This window comes from Vitis vinifera, chromosome 14, assembly GCF_030704535.1.
Source record: "Vitis vinifera cultivar Pinot Noir 40024 chromosome 14, ASM3070453v1".
NCBI lineage: Eukaryota > Viridiplantae > Streptophyta > Magnoliopsida > Vitales > Vitaceae > Vitis > Vitis vinifera.
This window is the reverse complement of record NC_081818.1, coordinates 25,296,302-25,315,030: the sequence shown is the minus strand read 5'-3', so window position 1 is coordinate 25,315,030 and position 18,729 is coordinate 25,296,302. Positions and strand designations below refer to the sequence as shown.

The 18,729-nt window shown below is 33.4% G+C and overlaps 1 protein-coding gene across 1 annotated transcript; it reads left to right on the top strand.

Annotated features, from left to right (window-relative positions):
- The first annotated feature begins 10,635 nt into the window (after positions 1-10,635).
- Positions 10,636-12,747, top strand: LOC100253170 (transcription factor TCP20). Its single transcript, XM_010662427.3, has 2 exons — positions 10,636-12,417; positions 12,516-12,747. Exon 1 carries the CDS (start codon positions 11,305-11,307, stop codon positions 12,193-12,195), a length of 891 nt encoding a protein of 296 aa, XP_010660729.1. The 5' UTR covers positions 10,636-11,304; the 3' UTR covers positions 12,196-12,417; positions 12,516-12,747.
- The last annotated feature ends 5,982 nt before the right edge of the window (positions 12,748-18,729 follow it).

Genomic DNA, 18,729 nt, shown 5'->3' with positions numbered 1-18,729 from the left:
TACTGTGGGTTAAGACTTTAAGAGACAGACAATTTGCTTCCTACTGGGTAGCCCATTATTACATTTACATGTGTAAAAACATATAGATACACATCATTTTCCCCTGTGAGAATACATGTCAGCTCACAGAAGGATGAATAAAGAAGAAATGGGAAAATAGTTATTGCCCCCACCAAACTCCCAAGACCTTATTTCTAAAAAAGGTTGAACCAGTAGTTGGAGAAGGGATGGGGGCACATATATGTGGCCAAGAGGTACTCCTCTGTTTGATCGAGACCCACCTGATTTTCTTCCTATATTCAGTGTAACAGTCCTAACCTCCCTTACATAAGATGTTTGTCTTTTAACCCGGATAAAATGCCGGCCACCCATCATGATCCATGCGTACAGTCTTAGCCCTTTACCAATCAAAATAAAACACAGAGATGCCGCTGCTTTTTCTGAAGCTTATGTGAGAATTTTGGAATACTTGTTTCAATCTTTATTGCAAAACATCATCAAACACAATAATGCCTTGCAACTACTCTTTTTCATTGGTCTGGCCTTTCAAATTTTGATTAATTGTATACCCCCAGATTCCCAATTTTGTTTTAGCCTTGCTGCCAAATGTTCATTGAGTGGGACCCTCCCCAACTCTGCCTCTATCCGTGGATCACTCTCAATTCCATTGATACCCTTTTTTATTATTGTGCATACCCATCTAGCTTATAATCATTAATTTATCCCCATGGAAGCTTATCATCTTACTATATGTGATATATACCCTTTCTTAAATGTATGGATTCAAAAAACTAAGAAACTTGAACAGACAAGTGTCAACTCAATTTTGTCTTGGTCTCAAGAACAGTAGAGGATGTCTTCAATTATTTGTTCTTAATGTTGTGTAAATTTTTAGTGATACTTTCTTTTGGGAATTTCTTCATACAATGTCACATCTCATATCTATGTTTAACTACTACTCTCTTTTTTGGCATCAACTCACCCTTTTTCCCATTTACTTTATTTATTCATAATCTCATACTATTTTATTCAAGAAAAGTATGATTTTTTTTTTGGGTGGAGGGGAGTGTCTACAAAATTGGATATTTACGTTGAGAGGGAAAATGGTGACCCAAACATTTGTATACAAAAAGGGTTGCACATCAAGCACATGCCACAGACTGTGACCTTTCATTTGGTGGGCCACTGTTGGAATCTATCCCACCCAAAAGGAAAATTCACTGAATTCATCAATCTAAGCCACTCCCTCACTGCCCTATCTAACCGGAAACACAAACACTGCCATGAATTCAGTCAATTCACTGGATAATCCCCACCTAACAATCACTTGACCTACACTGTGTAGTCATGCAACCATACACTAAAAATTCTTTTCCCGCTCTTTTTGGTCTTCACGAGAATTGAAAAACTAAATTATTAATGACGGATAGAGAGGGAGAAAGGTAAATAAACAATGGGCAAAGAAAGAGATGGTTGATGGAGGGATGTGACATGCAGATAATGGTAAGGTATGTCCTATCAAAAGGACCCATTTGGTTGGGGATTCTTACTTTGTTGGAAGCCAGTAATCGGTGGTTGTGGTGGTTCTACTTAATGTCCTGTTGCTATACTATTCTATTTTTCATTCCAAATATGGTTTCTTGGGTATATTTAGTTATAAGTAAACTAGTTTAATCATGAGCAATATTGAAATTTCTTTGTCAACTTCTTTATGATAAATATTAGACCAAATATAATAAATAAATAGACATGTCCTTTCTCATATCCTAAGAAAGCACTCTTGAGATTAAATTTGAAATATTAATAATTTTAATTTTATAAATTGAAATATATAAAAAATTTATTAGCATCTAGAAAAATTTAATGATCCATTGATTTTTTTTTTCTTTGTTTCCTTCCGTAGTGTTTTTATGAAAAACACTTTTAGGATAATCATAAAAAATAATTCTAATAGTGTTTTTGATAATATGTTCTATAAGTATAAATATATATTCTTAGACTTTTACGGGCGTTGGGATGACAATATTGTAATTTTTTCAAGTTCCTATCCCATCCCACCCTAATATGATAAATTTAAAATAAAGATAAACGAGTTTAGACGAGTGTAGGAGAATTTTTGTTTATTTTTTCGAGTTCCTACCTCCTGTCGCTCGATTATATATATATATATATATATATATATATATATATATATATATATATATATATATATATATATATTTCTGGTCCTAGGGTTTTCACGCTTGAAAAAAAAAACCTAAGGCATATCACTCAAATCATTGGTCCGGTCCTGGATGTAGCTTTTCCCCAGAGCAAGATGCCTAATATTTACAATGCGCTGGTAGTTAAGGGTCGATATACTGTCGGTCAATAAATTAATGTGACTTGTGAGGTACAATAATTATTAGGAAATAATCGAGTTAGAGTTGTGGCTATGAGTGCTACAGATGGTCTAATGAGAGGAATGAAAGTGATTGACACGGGAGCTCCTCTAAGTGTTCCAGTCGGTGGAGCGACTCTCGGACGAATTTTCAACGTGCTTGGAGAGCCTGTTGATAATTTAGGTCATGTAGATACTCGCACAACATCTCCTATTCATAGATCTGCGCCCGCCTTTATACAGTTAGATACAAAATTATCCATTTTTGAAACAGGAATTAAAGTAGTGGATCTTTTAGCTCCTTATCGCTGTGGAGGAAAAATTGGACTATTCGGGGGAGTTGGAGTGGGTAAAACAGTACTCATTATGGAATTGATCAACAACATTGCCAAAGATCATGAGAATTTTTTTAATATTTATAAAATATTAATTTCATAAAATTAAATTATAAATATTTTTTATTTATAAATTATATTTATTTTAAATAAAATTTTTAAAAATAAAAGAAAAATTAAGCAAGAGGAAAAGGTATGGAAATTCCTTACACTTGTCTTGCCTCATTTAATTTTGAAATAATTAATTAAAATGAATAAAAAGATATCATATTTATAAATTTAACCTTCTTTATTTTTTGTCTTGAAAAATAATATATTTTTTATATTTATGTGTGTTTTAAAAGAAAAAATTATTTTTATAAAAAAAATAAGGGAGAATTACCTAAAAGAGTGAGCTGGGCAGAACAATTACTATAAAGGGTGGTACCTTTTAATAATTCTTGAGGAAGATTTTAATAAACTTAATATACCAAAATTGCCATTTAACTAAAACTTTTAAAATTCAAAACATTTAAAATATTTCACTTGATTTGTCAATACATTTATGGTACATGGGTCCCACATTTATTGTAATTATTGATATTTAAATTTTAAAGGGAGAATTATCTTTTGGGGGTAGATGGGCCCCCAAATTAACAAAGGGTCCATGTAACTCTTCAAATTGAGTTGAAGGATATGAAATAGTAACGGACAAATATACCCTTTAAGAACACATATAAAATATTTTATAAAATTAAGTTAAATAATTTTTTTTCAATAATTTTTTTTTCAAAAATACTAAATTAAATAAAAGTAGTTTTCAAAAATATTAAATTAAATAATTTTTTTTTCAAAAATATTAAATTAATTTTTTTTTCAAAAATATTAAATTAAATTAAAGTATTTAAAAAAAATATTAAATTAAATATTTTTAAAAAAATATTTTTTTAAAATATTAAATTAAATAAATTTATTTTTAAAAAATATTAAATTAAATAAATTTATTTAAAAAAAATATTAAATTAAATAAAAGTATTTTAAAAAATATTAAATTACATAAAATTATTTTTTAAAATATTAAATTAAATAAAAAATATTAAATTAAATAAAAGTATTTTTCAAAAATATTAATTTTTTTTCTCAAAATCAACAAATGACATTTTTGGAAATACTGAAGAATGATATCCTTCAACTCAATTTTCATACTTTCATTGGGTCTTGGACTCAATTTGAAGAGTTATATGGACCTTTTGTTAATTTGGGAGCCCATCTACCCCCAAAACATAATTTTCCCAATTTTAAATCAAAATTTTGGGTTTAACCCTTACAATTATATATAATTTGTTATTTAAATTTACTATTTAAAATAAAAATACTTTTAAAAAATATTTTCAAAATATCATTTATTGTTTTTTTACCTTTTTTATTTTTATTCTAATTTTTAATTTTATGAAAAAAAAATAAGTTTTATAATTATATAATAAAAATGATGATTTTTTTCATATATATATATATATTATAATTTTAAATTGATAAATTATGTTTTTGTATTAAATTTAAGGAAGATAAAATGTTTAATTTTTCATTCAGATTCTCTAAAAAGAATAAGAAAATGATAGAGAAGGTTTAATCATTTTTTATTTTTATAATAAAATAATTTTAAAAAAATTATATGATTTTTTTTCCTTTGCATAGTATTTTTTTTTTCATATAAATTTTTTTTCTCAATGCATTGAGTGGATGATGTTAATATATTTGATATGTTGAATATTAATAAGGTATAAAAGGTGATCCTCAATATTATTACTTTTATTATAAAATACAAACACAACAAAAATATGTTATAATTACAATATAAATGCACTTACATTACAATACATTACAATAAAACCTAATTATGAAATTTATGAAATTTTTTATAAAAATTGTAATTTTGTATGATCATAACATATTTCACAACATATCTATACCATAAATAATTTCTGAAACCAAATGAAATACTAATTTGAATTTACGTATATAATAAATAATTTCAAAACACTAAATAAATGTTGTTAATATATTGATACGATGTGTTAATACCAATAGGGTATGAATAAATATTTTTAGAATTATTACTTTTGTAATGAAATATAGGTATGACATAAATGCATTATACTTACAATATAAATACACTATCATTACAATATATTACAACATAATTTAATTTATTTTTATTTAATTTTTTCACGTGCTATATTACTCAATGAATAATTGTGAGTTATTTCATTTAATAGGTGTGTGTTAATCAATTGAATATTTATATATTATTCAATTGATGAGTGCTCGTAAAAAATAATTATTCATTATATTATGATAACAAAGTTTTTAATTGTATGTTTTATATATAAAACGATATAATAACTTTAGGATTTGATTTTTATTTATAAGATATTAAAAATTATTTTTATTACAAGGTTCTTTAAAGAATCTCAAATTTTTTGAAAAAAAAAATAGCAAATTTTTAAACAGTCATTTGATTGTTCAAAAGTGACAACAATTTTTTCAAACTGATAAATGTACCGTTGATTGCTGATTAACATGTACTTATCATCATATATGAGTTCCACATAATTGACAATCTTAATTTATTTTTAAATAATATAGAAAACATATTCAGGGGTAAAATTATCCTATAAAAGAGTGAGTCTTCATAGTCATTATTTTTTCCAGTTCGGTAATTCTCCCAAAAAATAATAACATTTGTATTCAAAATAAGTTTTTAAAAAAAAATAAATAAAAATTAGATTCATAAAATAAGAATGATTTTTATTTTTTTAATTAACTAATCCTTTAACTATTCATTTTAGACTCGAGGATAAAAATAAAAATAAATAAACAAGACAAATTGAATGAAGTGCCTCGTCCCCAAAATGTCCCATTACCATCCCTATCGTAATTCGACAGGGGTGTGGTTATATTTTGGACAAGATAAAATTCATGGAACTTAAAAATTGAAATTATTTATGGAATTATTGGCTTGATCGTTAAGATACAATGTATGACAGTGATAGAAATGAAAGGAAAAACAAGTCAGAAATACAATCACTAATGACAAAATGCATTTATGGGAGATGCCATCAAGCCTCTAATTCAATGACGTGTACCCAAAAAAAAAAGAAAAATAAATAAATAAAGTCAAATCCAATGGCTCCAACTCCTAAGTCCTAAGCCAAGAAAAAGGGGGTAGGAACATTGAAATCTGAAATTGGTGACACATGGAATTTCAAATCTCACCGTGGCAACATTTTATTGTCCATTCATTTTATGCATGTAACATTCATAAGTAATAGCACAGGCAATAGGTTGGGAATATGAGGTCCTTTGGTTGAATTTTTCTGCTGTCCATGTGGACATTTTTTCTTTCCCCACTGAATTTTCTATACCCTTCAAAGGTTACTTTTTGAATCTTTTAACTTCTAGGTAAGATTTTTTTTTTTTTTTTTTTTAAAGATATTATAAAATTTGGCTTTAAAAATTATTATAGTTCTTTTTTAATCGAATATGTAGATATTTTATTTATAGTTTTTTTAATTAAAAGAAAAAAAAGTCATTTTTAATATAATATTTTAAAAGGGTATATAATAAGCAATGCTACATGCTCAAATTTCATAATTGGGTTTTATTTTATTTTAATTTAATTTTTTTACCTTTTTATTTATTTATTATTGGTTAAAGAACTATTTAAAAACTGTTCTTGAAAAGAAATGAGTTTTCATTTTTTTTTTAAACTTGTTTAACAAATTTTGGACTATAAATAATTTTTTTAAGAACTATTTTGAAAGTTGGATGATTTTTAGAATAAATTTGAAGTGTTTTTTTTTTTATATTTTTTTTGTAAATTATTTTAAGAAATAATTTAAATAGATCATGAAACTATTTGTCATATTTGAATTCTAAAATGACATTTTATTCCTAAAAATAAATGAGATTTAAAAACAAAAAATTCTCAAATCCAATTTTAATCATACACATCAAAAGTTTAGATTCCAAATTTGATATGACATGGAATCATTCAAATAAATTTTTATTTTTTTCCAAATATTTGTTCAAGATATAGAATGATATATGATTTGAGAGTGTTGAAGAAATATTCCTAAAAATTTATTATAACTAATAAGGTGATGTTTGGATAGCCTTTCTATTTTTTATTTTAAAAAATAGAAAATTTTACACAAAATATAATTATTATACAAAAAGCAAAACTTTACTTTGTTTTCTTAAAAATATTTTTTCAAAATTTTAAAAATTGAAGAAATTTTTTTAGTTCCTTGAATTTTTAAAATTTAAAAAAATGTTCTCAAATACATGAGATGTCCATCTTCTTTTTGTACAGAAATTCCAATATTTTATATGATACTTTCTATTTTTTAAAGTAAAAATAAGAAATATATCCAAACATTTTGAGATTAACTTTTTAATTATTCTCTACCAAGGGATGTGCTAGTGCATGATCCTTTTGGACTCAAAGTGGATCCTATAATATCAAGTAGTGACTCCTACGATCTAGCCAAGTGTCCTTAGACTCGAAAAGGAATTCTCTCTCAATTCTTTTTTTGTGGTGTGGTATCATCCTTCTTGAATCCCATACTTGCTTTTATAGTTTTTACCTACAAGAATTTGATTAGTGGGAGTATGAGTCAATCATTCTCTTAAGAATTAGCGAGTCTAAGACTTTCACCGAGCTCGTCATTAGTTGATCTAGCTTGTGTTGAGGCGTGCATAGTGGACTCGGAGGGATGTATTCTATTGATGGAATAGGTTTCATCTTGGGATTTGTTCCTCGTACACGCTCATGGGTGGTTCTTGATATGTGCACCTATAAGGAGTTGCAATTGCCTTGGTGGCTAATGTTGATAAGTTTGGCATCTACCTTTAGAGTTTATCGGGAGATGCATTACTTTGATTCACCTAAAGTTTGAGAGTTGATCGCTCATGGAGGCATTTACTGGTGCATGTGCCTTAACTAGTTGCTATCGGCTAAAACGTGTGAAAGCATTTAGTGATTCAAAAGTTGTGGGTTGCTCAATTGCTTTTGATAATTGTGGGAGAGATGCTTTGATACTTGTTTTAGGAGTCTATGATTTCTAAGTTTGGTTCTTGAGCTTGGACATGATGAGTCGACAAGTAACTGGTTATTAAATATTCATGTCAAAAGCTAGTGCTGTTTGAGCCCGATATCTCGATACTGTCTAGGTTCGATACCTCGATACTGTTTTAGCCCAACACCTCTAGGATGGAAGAAGGATTTTAGAAAATCTAGTATTAAATTATATCCCTAGAGACATCACTTGAAAGAGATGTTTGTGGCCAAACAAATGTGATGTCATTTTTCCAAAATTATATTTCAGGAAATCACAAATGTATGAAAATATTATTTTGTAGTATAGAAATTATTAAAAATATCATTCTATCCATTGATGAAATAATTAAGAGAATAATTTAGAGTAAGTGCCATTTTTGGTCATTGATTAAAAAGTTTAAAGAAAAGTCAAATATTAGAGGGCACTCTCCATCAACTGATTAGTCTCTTCTTTTTCTGTCTCTGTTTGTTTTTTACATCCTATTCACAAGAAGGTTAGCTCATCAGCACTAGGAGAAGAAAGTAATTTGAGATTAAATGAGTGATTGTGAAATTATTTAAATATGAGCAGGAGCCCATAAATCAATGATGGGAATTGAAATTAGTTGAGTAGGATGGATCTGATTGATGCTTGATTTCATCATATAAAGTATTGCAACCACCCTGGGCATTCAAAAAAAGAGCTTGAACAGAAGCTTTGAAAAAGATGGGGGTTGGAGGGTTTAAATGATTTAGACAAACACAGATCCAAGCTTATCCCTAATAGAAATTATGTCTTTAGAACTACCCCCGCCAATCCCATATTAGAAAAAGAAAAAAAAAAAAAAAGGAAAACAAAAGAAAAAAAGCAAGATCTTTTTTCCCATTCAAGCTTTGAATTCATGTGATATTGGGGTTGATATTTCAACAGCTAACTTTCAAAGAGGGGCCTCCCTTGTCTCCAAGATGGGAAGCACAAGTGACAAGCAATGCAATGACCTTCACACACATACCACTCCCCACCATTATTATCAGCACACAACAATGAATTGGTCTTCTCCACATCAAAGCCAAAGCTAACAATTTGTAAAAGAGAAAGATGGGAGAAAAAGAAGCCCATTCTCCCATCTCTTCTCTCCTTCATTATATAAAGGAAAGAAAACCCTCCCCCCAAAGTTGCTTAGTAATCAAGTTGGGAGAATGATAAAAGAGATGGGTGATGGTTAAAAATAAAGGGCAAACAAAGTATTAGGGACCCCCCCCCCCCCCACTATGCATCATGACTACCTCTCAACAACTCCATGCATTTTTCATGCAATGGGAAATCAATTTGACTATGTCCCTCTCTCCCTCTTGTTTTACTAGTTGCTTGTCCTATACCATCCCTTTTTTTTTTTTGAATAATCACTCTTTGCATTCAATTCCCTTCCCTTTAGATTTCAATTCTTTAGTCCTTCCATGGTTAAAAAAAGTTCCTATAATCATAACTAGTCCTGCTTTTGAATTTTGACAAATAGAAAAGAGAAAAGCAACTTTGGACTGATTACTCCACCTAATCCCCCTGCTTGCATGACTCCATGGCCATCACTACATAAATGATAACCTCTGATTTTACACTTCATAGATTTTGCACAGAATGGGCACATCCCCTCCATAATCAGCTTGTGCTATATGAAAAAAACCCAAGTATGGGACTTATATTTATCCACAGGAAGGGGCTAAACCTATGATGAATGATAGAATATTTTTTTCTTCTTCCCAAAAGCGTGATTTGTGGGAGGTTTTGACATTTCCTTTTCATTCTACTTAACAAGGCACCACACAAGACTAAAGTTCTCATATTCAAAACTATTTCACACCAGGATATGGGAATAGATTTGTTGTTTGTGTGTCCCAATGCACTCTATTATGATTAAAAGAAGAAAAAAGAAAAAGCCATTTTTAAAAGGGAAAATTCTGATAAGGGAATAATACATATTGAATTTTGGAGAGCAAGTATATTGAGATTGGAGAGAGAGTTAAGAACTCCATCAAATGTGAGTTGTACAAATGAGGTACACAAGCATCCACCAGCAAAGCCCAGGAATAATTATTCTCCGCCTGGAGGACTGGGGAATATGTAGATTTGTATCATATAAAAGCTTATTAAGGCATAGTAGTCGCTTTCAAGGCAGAATTGAAAATGGGGTTAGGCTCTTAAGAAATTGGGCATCTTTGTCATGGGAGAAGTTCAAGGGACTTCCTGTCATTTTCTTGAGCTGTTTATTGGTATCCACTCACACGTATATGCCTTTTACTATTTTGACAAGTGTGTACTTGCCATGATTTCCTCACCATAAAGCTTAAACTAAGTTTCCCTTTGCCTGATTGATTGCCTCTGCGCTCTCTCTCTCTCTCCCTCACAAATTTTCTTAAATTTTTTCTGAACAGCTGGTTTGAAACATTCCATATTAAGATTATGTGCAAATTTTAAAGTAGTTAAAATCTGAAATCCCATTTTAAAAACTTTCTTGGTCATTGAATGGAACAGAGGTGGTAGCAAGTGGGAAATTGAGATGGGTGGATGAAGATAGTGATGTGGAAGATAGGATTCTGTAGATGTAACCATGTACTTTGAAAAACTATTGAATCCAAGGGCTAAGAGGGGGCCACTAAGACTGGATGTCCAAACAGAAAACAAAAATCAAGACCTCACCATCAATGATCTGTGACTGCATCATCAACAACAACACCTTCATCACCACCACTGCCATCTCCTATGTTGATTCTATTATTTTATTTATTTATGTATCATTATATGTGGGGTTTAGGTTATTGTTCTTGAATTTTTGTAATGATTTTTTTAATAAGATACCTCAAAGGATGGGGTGGGGGGTTAGAGTGGGTTGGAAGCAACCCCACCATCCACTGAAATGGATCCAAATGGCAGAAGGGTAATCAACCACGTGTGCAGTTGAGTTGAGTCGCTTACAAGAGAGAGATGGCATCATAGAATGGGTGTTGCAATAATAGCATGCAGGAGGGTGGAGAAATAATGAGAGAGAGAGAGAGAGAGAGTGGGGGGGAATCCATGGAATGTAGGAATGGTGGGTTTTAATGCTGGTTTGTGTCTGAAATGAAATGAAATGAAGTGGCGAATTTGGCAGTTAAAAAGTGGCATCAAATCAGGGTAGTCAAAACTAAAAACCTATCACCCTTCCAAATACAGTGAAAATAAAGAAGAGATGAATACCGGCTAGAACCTGAGTTAAATTTTTTTTTTCTTTTTTTTTCTTTCTTTCTTTTTTTTTTTTTTTTTTTCGCTTTTGGGGTAGAACCGTAGAGAGGGAGAGGGGGGAGTGACATGGGTGCCATCTTGGGATTTCAATATTTTTTTGTTTTGTCTTTCATTCCTTGCCAAAAACAGTGAAAACTCATGAAAGTGTAGGACTTTTCAGGTCACCTTCTTCAATCAAAGAGGACTGAGAGAGGACCCCCTTTTTTTTCTTTTGTGTGTGCGCGCCCTGTTCATGGATCCCAAGGGCTCAAAGCAGCCGCAGGAGGTACCAAACTTCTTGAGCCTACCTCAGCCAAACATGGGAGAGAACAAGCCAGCTGAAGTGAAGGACTTTCAGATTGTGATTGCAGATAAGGAAGAGGGTAAGAAGCAGTTGGCCCCCAAGAGGAGCTCAAACAAGGACAGGCACACCAAGGTTGAAGGCAGAGGGAGGAGAATAAGGATGCCGGCTCTTTGTGCAGCCAGAATTTTTCAGTTGACTAGGGAATTGGGTCACAAATCTGACGGGGAAACCATACAGTGGTTGTTGCAGCAGGCCGAGCCGTCCATAATAGCGGCCACTGGTACTGGGACAATACCGGCGTCGGCTTTAGCGGCGGCAGGAGGCTCTGTGTCGCAACAGGGAACTTCTATATCAGCAGGATTGCATCAAAAGATTGATGAATTGGGGGGGTCCAGTATTGGGTCAGGGAGTAGTAGGACCAGTTGGGCAATGGTAGGTGCAAATTTGGGGAGACCCCATGTGGCCACAGGGCTATGGCCCCCAGTCAGTGGTTTTGGGTTTCAGTCATCATCTGGACCATCAACCACCAATTTGGGGAATGAAAGTTCCAATTATCTGCAAAAAATTGCCTTCCCTGGGTTTGACTTGCCTGCAACAAATCTGGGTCCTATGAGTTTTACTTCAATTTTGGGTGGGAGTAACCAGCAGCTTCCTGGTTTGGAGCTGGGCCTATCACAGGATGGTCATATTGGGGTTTTGAACTCACAAGCCTTAAGCCAGATTTACCAGCAGATGGGGCAGGCCAGGGTGCACCAGCAACAGCAGCATCAACATCAGCATCAGCATCAGCATCAACAGCAACCTCCTGCTAAGGATGATTCTCAAGGTTCAGGGCAGTAGATTTGGAGAAATCGACTTCATAAAGGGAGAGGATTTGGGAAGAACATCAAAGAAGTAGCATTGTTGAAAACCTGGGTTTTTTTTGTAATGGCTTCTGTACTGTATAATTGCAAAAAGAAAAAAAAAAGTGAGGAAAGTGATACCTGAGAGAATTCAATAGGGACTGGATTTGGTTTGCCCCTTTCTTTTTCTCCACAGATTCATCCAAGTCTCCAAATACAGGTGCTTCCGAGTTTTTATATTTTTGGGCAAATTTTCTTTTGTGTAAATCCATATAGGTGTTGATTATTGTAGTGTTGCTTGCGGTATGGAATGTGCAGGTGGAACTGTGAAGGGCCAAATAGCTTGGGTTTGGGCTTAACTTCTTGTGTAATTCAGAGGTGTGTTGATTATAGTGTAAGGCATCCTTAATTATTCTCTTCTTCTTAGGTCTTGATGGAGTGATATTCAGCTTGTTTGTGAAAATAAACGTAGAGTTCCATAGTCATACTTCAATTTTCAGGTAGATCTTGTAATGGTTCTTTGTTATCTATGATATTTTTGTGTTTGGCACGGGAAGGACCACTACTATCACACTGACTGCCTGTGATTCTTTGTTTTAACTTCCATTCCTTGCGCATGCGTACGCCTCATTCTCTAGTTACCACTTCAAGTCACCTATCTCTTGAAATTCACATTGGCTTCTTATCCCCAAGATTTTTTATCTTGAAACATTTTTCTGTTTTTTATCCGAGTTTTTATCTCTAAGATCTGCATCCATGGTCTGCTTCATATTTAGGCGATACATAAGTCTGGAGATATTTTATCCATTTTGTCCTCTTTGGTATTCACTATTACCCTTGAAAAGTCTAAGCTTTGATCTTGTAAATTTCAGTTGGTTTCAAACTGCAGTGGATTTGTTGTTCCTTGGCCTTGACTTAATTGAGGCAGTGATAACCAATGTAGTAACCCATGAAGATGAATTTTAGTACAAGAATTTGACTTCTAATTCTTTGATCCCATGTAGCCCTTAAAATCTAGTTTTGGCTGCCCAAGTCCATTATTTCTCATACTTTTCAGCTACCATGATGCCATTTAGGGCCTTTGTTCATACTAGGCACATAATAAAAATCAGGAAATAAGATTTTCGGAAATTTGTTACTAACAACATTTTGACTTGCATACTATGTATTTGAGGGGCCAGAACCAGTATTGTGCTGTTGCTTCCATAGAAATGAAGATTTGGAGAGGATTAAGTCCCGTTAGATGGATATTAAGGACAGAATACTGTGCTTTAACTGTTCCATCAAGTAGGTTGCAATGTCTCCCAAAACTCCCAGAAGCTGCTAACAAAAAACATTTCTGCTAAAGTAACCCTCCCTCAAATTCCTTCAGTTCTTGATTTTGCCTGTTATTTCTCTTTGGATGTTAATGTCACTGCCATTTTTTCACAAAGCAAGTGACCTTGTTACATTCACCGAAAAGTTACATCTAAAGTGTCTGCAGGCATCAAACACATAAAAACTCCAGAAACCACAGTAGGTGTGCAGCTGTCTGTTTTGAATAAAATGCAAAAAACTTAAGTATTGGTGTGTAGTAGATGTGTCTTTTATGTCACACCTTGTCTTAAGAGTATTAAGTGGCAGGACATTTTGTGTCATTCTTGATCATCATCCCTATTATCCAAAGTCTCATGCCAAATATCCAAGTGTCAGCCCTTGAGATGACATGGTTAAATTCTGATATAATTGTGGAGTCTTTGCAACTCTCAAACTTTGCACTTGAATTTGTTTCACCTCTCTGACTTTCATTCTTTTGTCATCAGTGTTCAACAGGCAACATTATATTTCCTACTTCAGACTTTCTACCCATTTTCCTTGTAATATTAGATTAATCTCTTTCCATAATACATGTTTATATACTCTTCTCTAGGTTCAATTAGATTCCATCACCTTGATCCATTATCATTTTTCCACACGAGATGAATGATCTAGATTTTGTTTTTGGTTGAAGTTAGTGCCTGTTGCACTTCTTCTGCATTTAGTTCTTGCATCATTCTTTCCCACCTTTAAGTTTTCTTCTACAAAGTTTTAGTGAGAATGTAACGAAGGTTAAGTTTCTAATATAATGGTTCATCCATTTGTAAATCACGTGTCAACACTTTTTAGAGTGGATACTAAGCATTAGTCAACAGATCCTCGTAAAAGCTTGTCCTATTGAACAAGAAAAATATTTAGCTTTGGAACAATAACTGTGCAACATTAAGAATTTGGAGAAAATAATCATATAGAAACAGCAAATAATCACACATTGCCAAATGTCTTGTGTATTTCATTAACAAAATCCATAAAAAAAATTCATATCATGCATAGTGGCAAGTTAAGGGTTTTTGAGTGTTTTAAGATTGAAATTTGAGGCACTATTATATGCTTTTATTGATGGTGAATTATTTTTCATCATTTGTTCTGGACAGGGTCTGGTTTTGCTAATTGTTATTCCTCCTGCACTCTCTGTCATTAACAACACTCTTTCGGTGGCCCCTTTTGTTGAATTTCATGGTACATGTGCTTTGTGGCACATGTGCTTCTTTTTCTGAGATAAGGGCTCTTCCTGTTGCAGTAAACATGCCGCTGCTAATGTTCATGTCACAATCCACCTAGTCTGTCTCATAGGATTCAAAGATCTATGCCAGAAATTTTCCAACCCAATTTATTTCCCATTGCAAATCCAACTTAAATGTCAATTGTGGTGAGAAAACTAAAAAACTTTGCATTTGAACCTTGTTTAGGAATAGAGAAATTTCAATTTCTAGTGTTCACATGTGAAACAAAATTCCATTCTTTGCTACCCAATTTTTGATGTTTTGACTTCTGAATCTCCATTTTTGTCCACCTGACTTCAGAACTAGGATTACAGACTTGATTTCAGTGTGTACTTAGTAACCACTGAATTTGGTAAAAACGTCACTCTCTTATCTCCTAAGATACTGTGGTTTATTGACTTAGCTTGGATTTATTCTTTAAACTTGATTGAAGTCAGAAGCCTGCTTGCTTGCAAAACCAACAAATTTGGTCTCTCCTACCAAAAAAGGAAAATTGCAATTGTTTCTTATTGCAATATCATGGCTCATTCAAGAGTTCTATTTTCTTGTAGACATCATTTTAGGTCGAGGCTAAATTTTACAGTTTACTGCCTGGAATTGGTTTCTCTCATTTTACATGTAGCCTTGTAGAAGCAGTCACTTTCATTCTAGTTCTGTTTCACTATCAAACATAATGTTGGTATTTAAATCCCATCACACATTACTTTGACTTATCAGGCACAAAATTTCATTGTCTTATTACTCTCTGGACTCCTGCACTTTATTCAACTTTCCGCCATCTTCTGTGTTGGTGACAGGATGGTTAACTGTGATCACCGACTTCTGGTCCTGAATCATCCCTGGTTACACCAACTCTGTTGTGCACAATATCCAGTTTTTCTTGAAATAATTTCATTTCCACTCACACAAAATATGAAAGGTGAAAATTCCATGTTGTTATCGTCAACAATGGGATTGTCATCAGAGTCACCCACCAGTGCATTTTGCTGATACCATGTCAATCTTGTTCATGTTGTTCTTGTACCTTGTATGAAAGGATAGGGGAGAAGATGTATAACATTATTAATGGGTCCATGGGAGTAAGTAAATATGAAACTTCTCTTGGTTGAATGTTTTTTCCTGACTGGGTCATGTGGACCCAGGAACCCAGTTTGTGTTGGGTATTGATGTGTATTTATGCTATGTATGAAGTTGTTTGAAGATGAGTCACAGGGCTTTGTGTACCTGCTGAAGTCAAGGACACATTGGGAATGATGGGCACCCACCTCACAACCTTCTGAAAGCTGATGTTTCTATCCAGGGAATAACACATGAAAACTAATCCTCAAAATGGCATACAATACCATATTGTGGATTTTTGGTGGTGATTAGAGGGAAAGAAAACAAAGAGAAAAGGAAAACCATAAATGAAAGTGCCGAAAGATGGCTATGGGAGATTGGAATGAGAAATCTAAGAGAATGTGGAGAAGAGGTGTGTGATTCTCAAACAGAGACAAATGTTTTTAGTGCAAATGGCGGGTGTGGCACAAATGGAGCAGAAGTTATTTCATGACAGTAGCACCAAATCTGAAAGGATCATTCAATGTGCTTGTTAATGTCAGTGCTGCATTTTGCATGCATGAGTTAAAGGGAAAGATTCCGAATTTCCAATGCTCATGTCCAAGTAAATGCTTTGTCCTTTCCATGCCCAGAAATAGGATAGGACTGCCTTTGTGCTTTTGGGGTTTGGTTTTTGAAATTAGGGAAAGTGTTCTTCTCCCTTTTCTTTAACAAAATATTTATCTTAAAGGAATTACATATTTGCTCACCCTCAACTTTCAACTTGTTTGAGTGTTGAATTCCCATTGCAACAATCAGGAAAACAAAAAGAGAAGGAAAAACAAATGAATGATATATATATATATATATATATATCATCATCATCATCATCAATAATTTCATTTTTTTTAACAAGGTCTACCAAGAAAAAAATGTATTGACTACATTGTTCCACTAATGTCCAACAATGTTGCAAGTTGATTAGCTACCCTATCCATCAACCAAGTTCCATATGCTAGGCCTACTTATAAAAGGGGCTTCCTATCTTGGGTGAAGTCTGGTGATGGAAACTCTTGCAATATTTTCTTTGGCTTTGTTAGTTAATTTTTGTTATGTCAAGGGAAGTTTTAATGCAAACAATATTAGTTCAAGAATATAAAGATAAAACAATTTACATAAAGGTATATGAGGTTTTAACGTGATTAGATCAATCATGCCTATATCTATTTTTTTTTTTTTTTTTTTGATCAGAAACGAAGAAGATTATATTAATAAAAGAACAAATACAGGAGAGAAAAAAGAGACAAAAGAAAGAGAAAAAAACCAAGGGAAGGATGAGAGGTCCTTCCTACACAAATACCAAAGAAAAACACCCAACAATAGAACTCTAAAAACAAAAGAAACCCCATCAATCTTCAAACTCTTGAAACGCAAACCCCAATCCAATTGAGTTGTAGAATGCTTAAAGGAACTCCTCTAAAAGCTTCAGTACAAGAAGCCCATAGAGAAGAATAAAACCGGATCAAATCCCAAACCATCTCTTCCGTTTTCCCTTTATCCTCAAAGATCTTATTGTTCCTTTCTTGCCACACCATCCAAATCAAAGTAAGGCAAGCAATTTGCCAAAGTGTCTTGCCTCTTAATGAGTTCCCCAAGCCTTTGAAAGAAATAACCAACATGTCCTCAAGGCTCCTTGGAGGGACCCAAATCACACCTACTAGATTGAACAACCTGTGCCAAAGTCCAATGGTAACGGGACAATGAAGAAAAAGGTGGTCAATCGACTCTCCATTTCCTTTGCAAAGAATGCACCATTGAGGACAGAGGGCTTTGTAGGGTCTTCTCAATTGCAACTTGTCATTAGTGTTTACCTTCCCATGTGCTACTAACCAAGCGAGGGCCTTAACCTTTGAAGGGGCTTTTGAGCTCCATAAAAACTTGGCCGGAAGGAACATTAAAGGATTTGAAACTTTTGACAAGGCATATAAAAAAGATTTCACTGAAAACGAGCTTGACGAAGACAAAGACCACACTCTTGAGTCTGATGAAGAAGGGGAAAGAAGCACAAAATTAAGGGAGGACATTAATCTTTGAAGGAGATCAATTTCTGAATCCGTTAGATTGCGGCGAAAGTTAAAATTCCAAGACAATGGTAAGGAATTGCCAAGGACATTTGAGACAGTGAGGTTTTTCACAGAAATAACTCTGTAGAGATCAGCAAATTGAGAACACAAAGTTTGGTTTCCCCACCAAAGATCTTCCCAAAACCGAATTCTCTCCCCATTGCCCACCACTAGGCGGACAAAAGGGGAGAACTCCTGGAAAACTTGAGCAATAGCCTTCCAAGGACATCTGTGAGACCATCTAACCACCATGTTGGCGTCCCATCCATTAGGATGTGTCCCATATATACTCGCAATAACCTTATGCCAAAGACCACTCCTTTCTCTAGGGAACCTCCAAAGCCATTTCCTTAAGAGGACACTATTTCTCATAGAAGTCTTCCCAAAGCCCAAACCTCCCATCTCCCTTGATCTACTAACAACCTCCCATCTGATTAGGTGATCTTTATTCCCTTCCTCGACCCCAGACCAAAGAAAATCCCTTTGCATCTTCTCAATCTTTGAAGCTATAGATACAGGGATTTTAAATAGGGAGAGGAAGTAGCTAGGGATGTGAGACAGACAAGACTGAATTAAAGTAATCCTCCCACCCAAAGACAAATAGGCCTTTTTCCACCCATCCAGCCTCCTCGAAATTCTCTCAACCACTGGATCCCAAAAGCCTATTGTCTTTGGGTTCCTTCCCAAAGGAAGGCCTAAATAAGACAAAGGCCACTTTGATACTCTGCACTCCAAAACCAAAGCCAAACTAAACAACACCTCCTGCCTAGTGTTAATACTTGAAATGGTGTT

Bases quoted from the DNA above. Each gene is read 5' to 3' on its own strand.
- LOC100253170 (XM_010662427.3), top strand. From the start codon at position 11,305: ATGGATCCCAAGGGCTCAAAGCAGCCGCAGGAGGTACCAAACTTCTTG.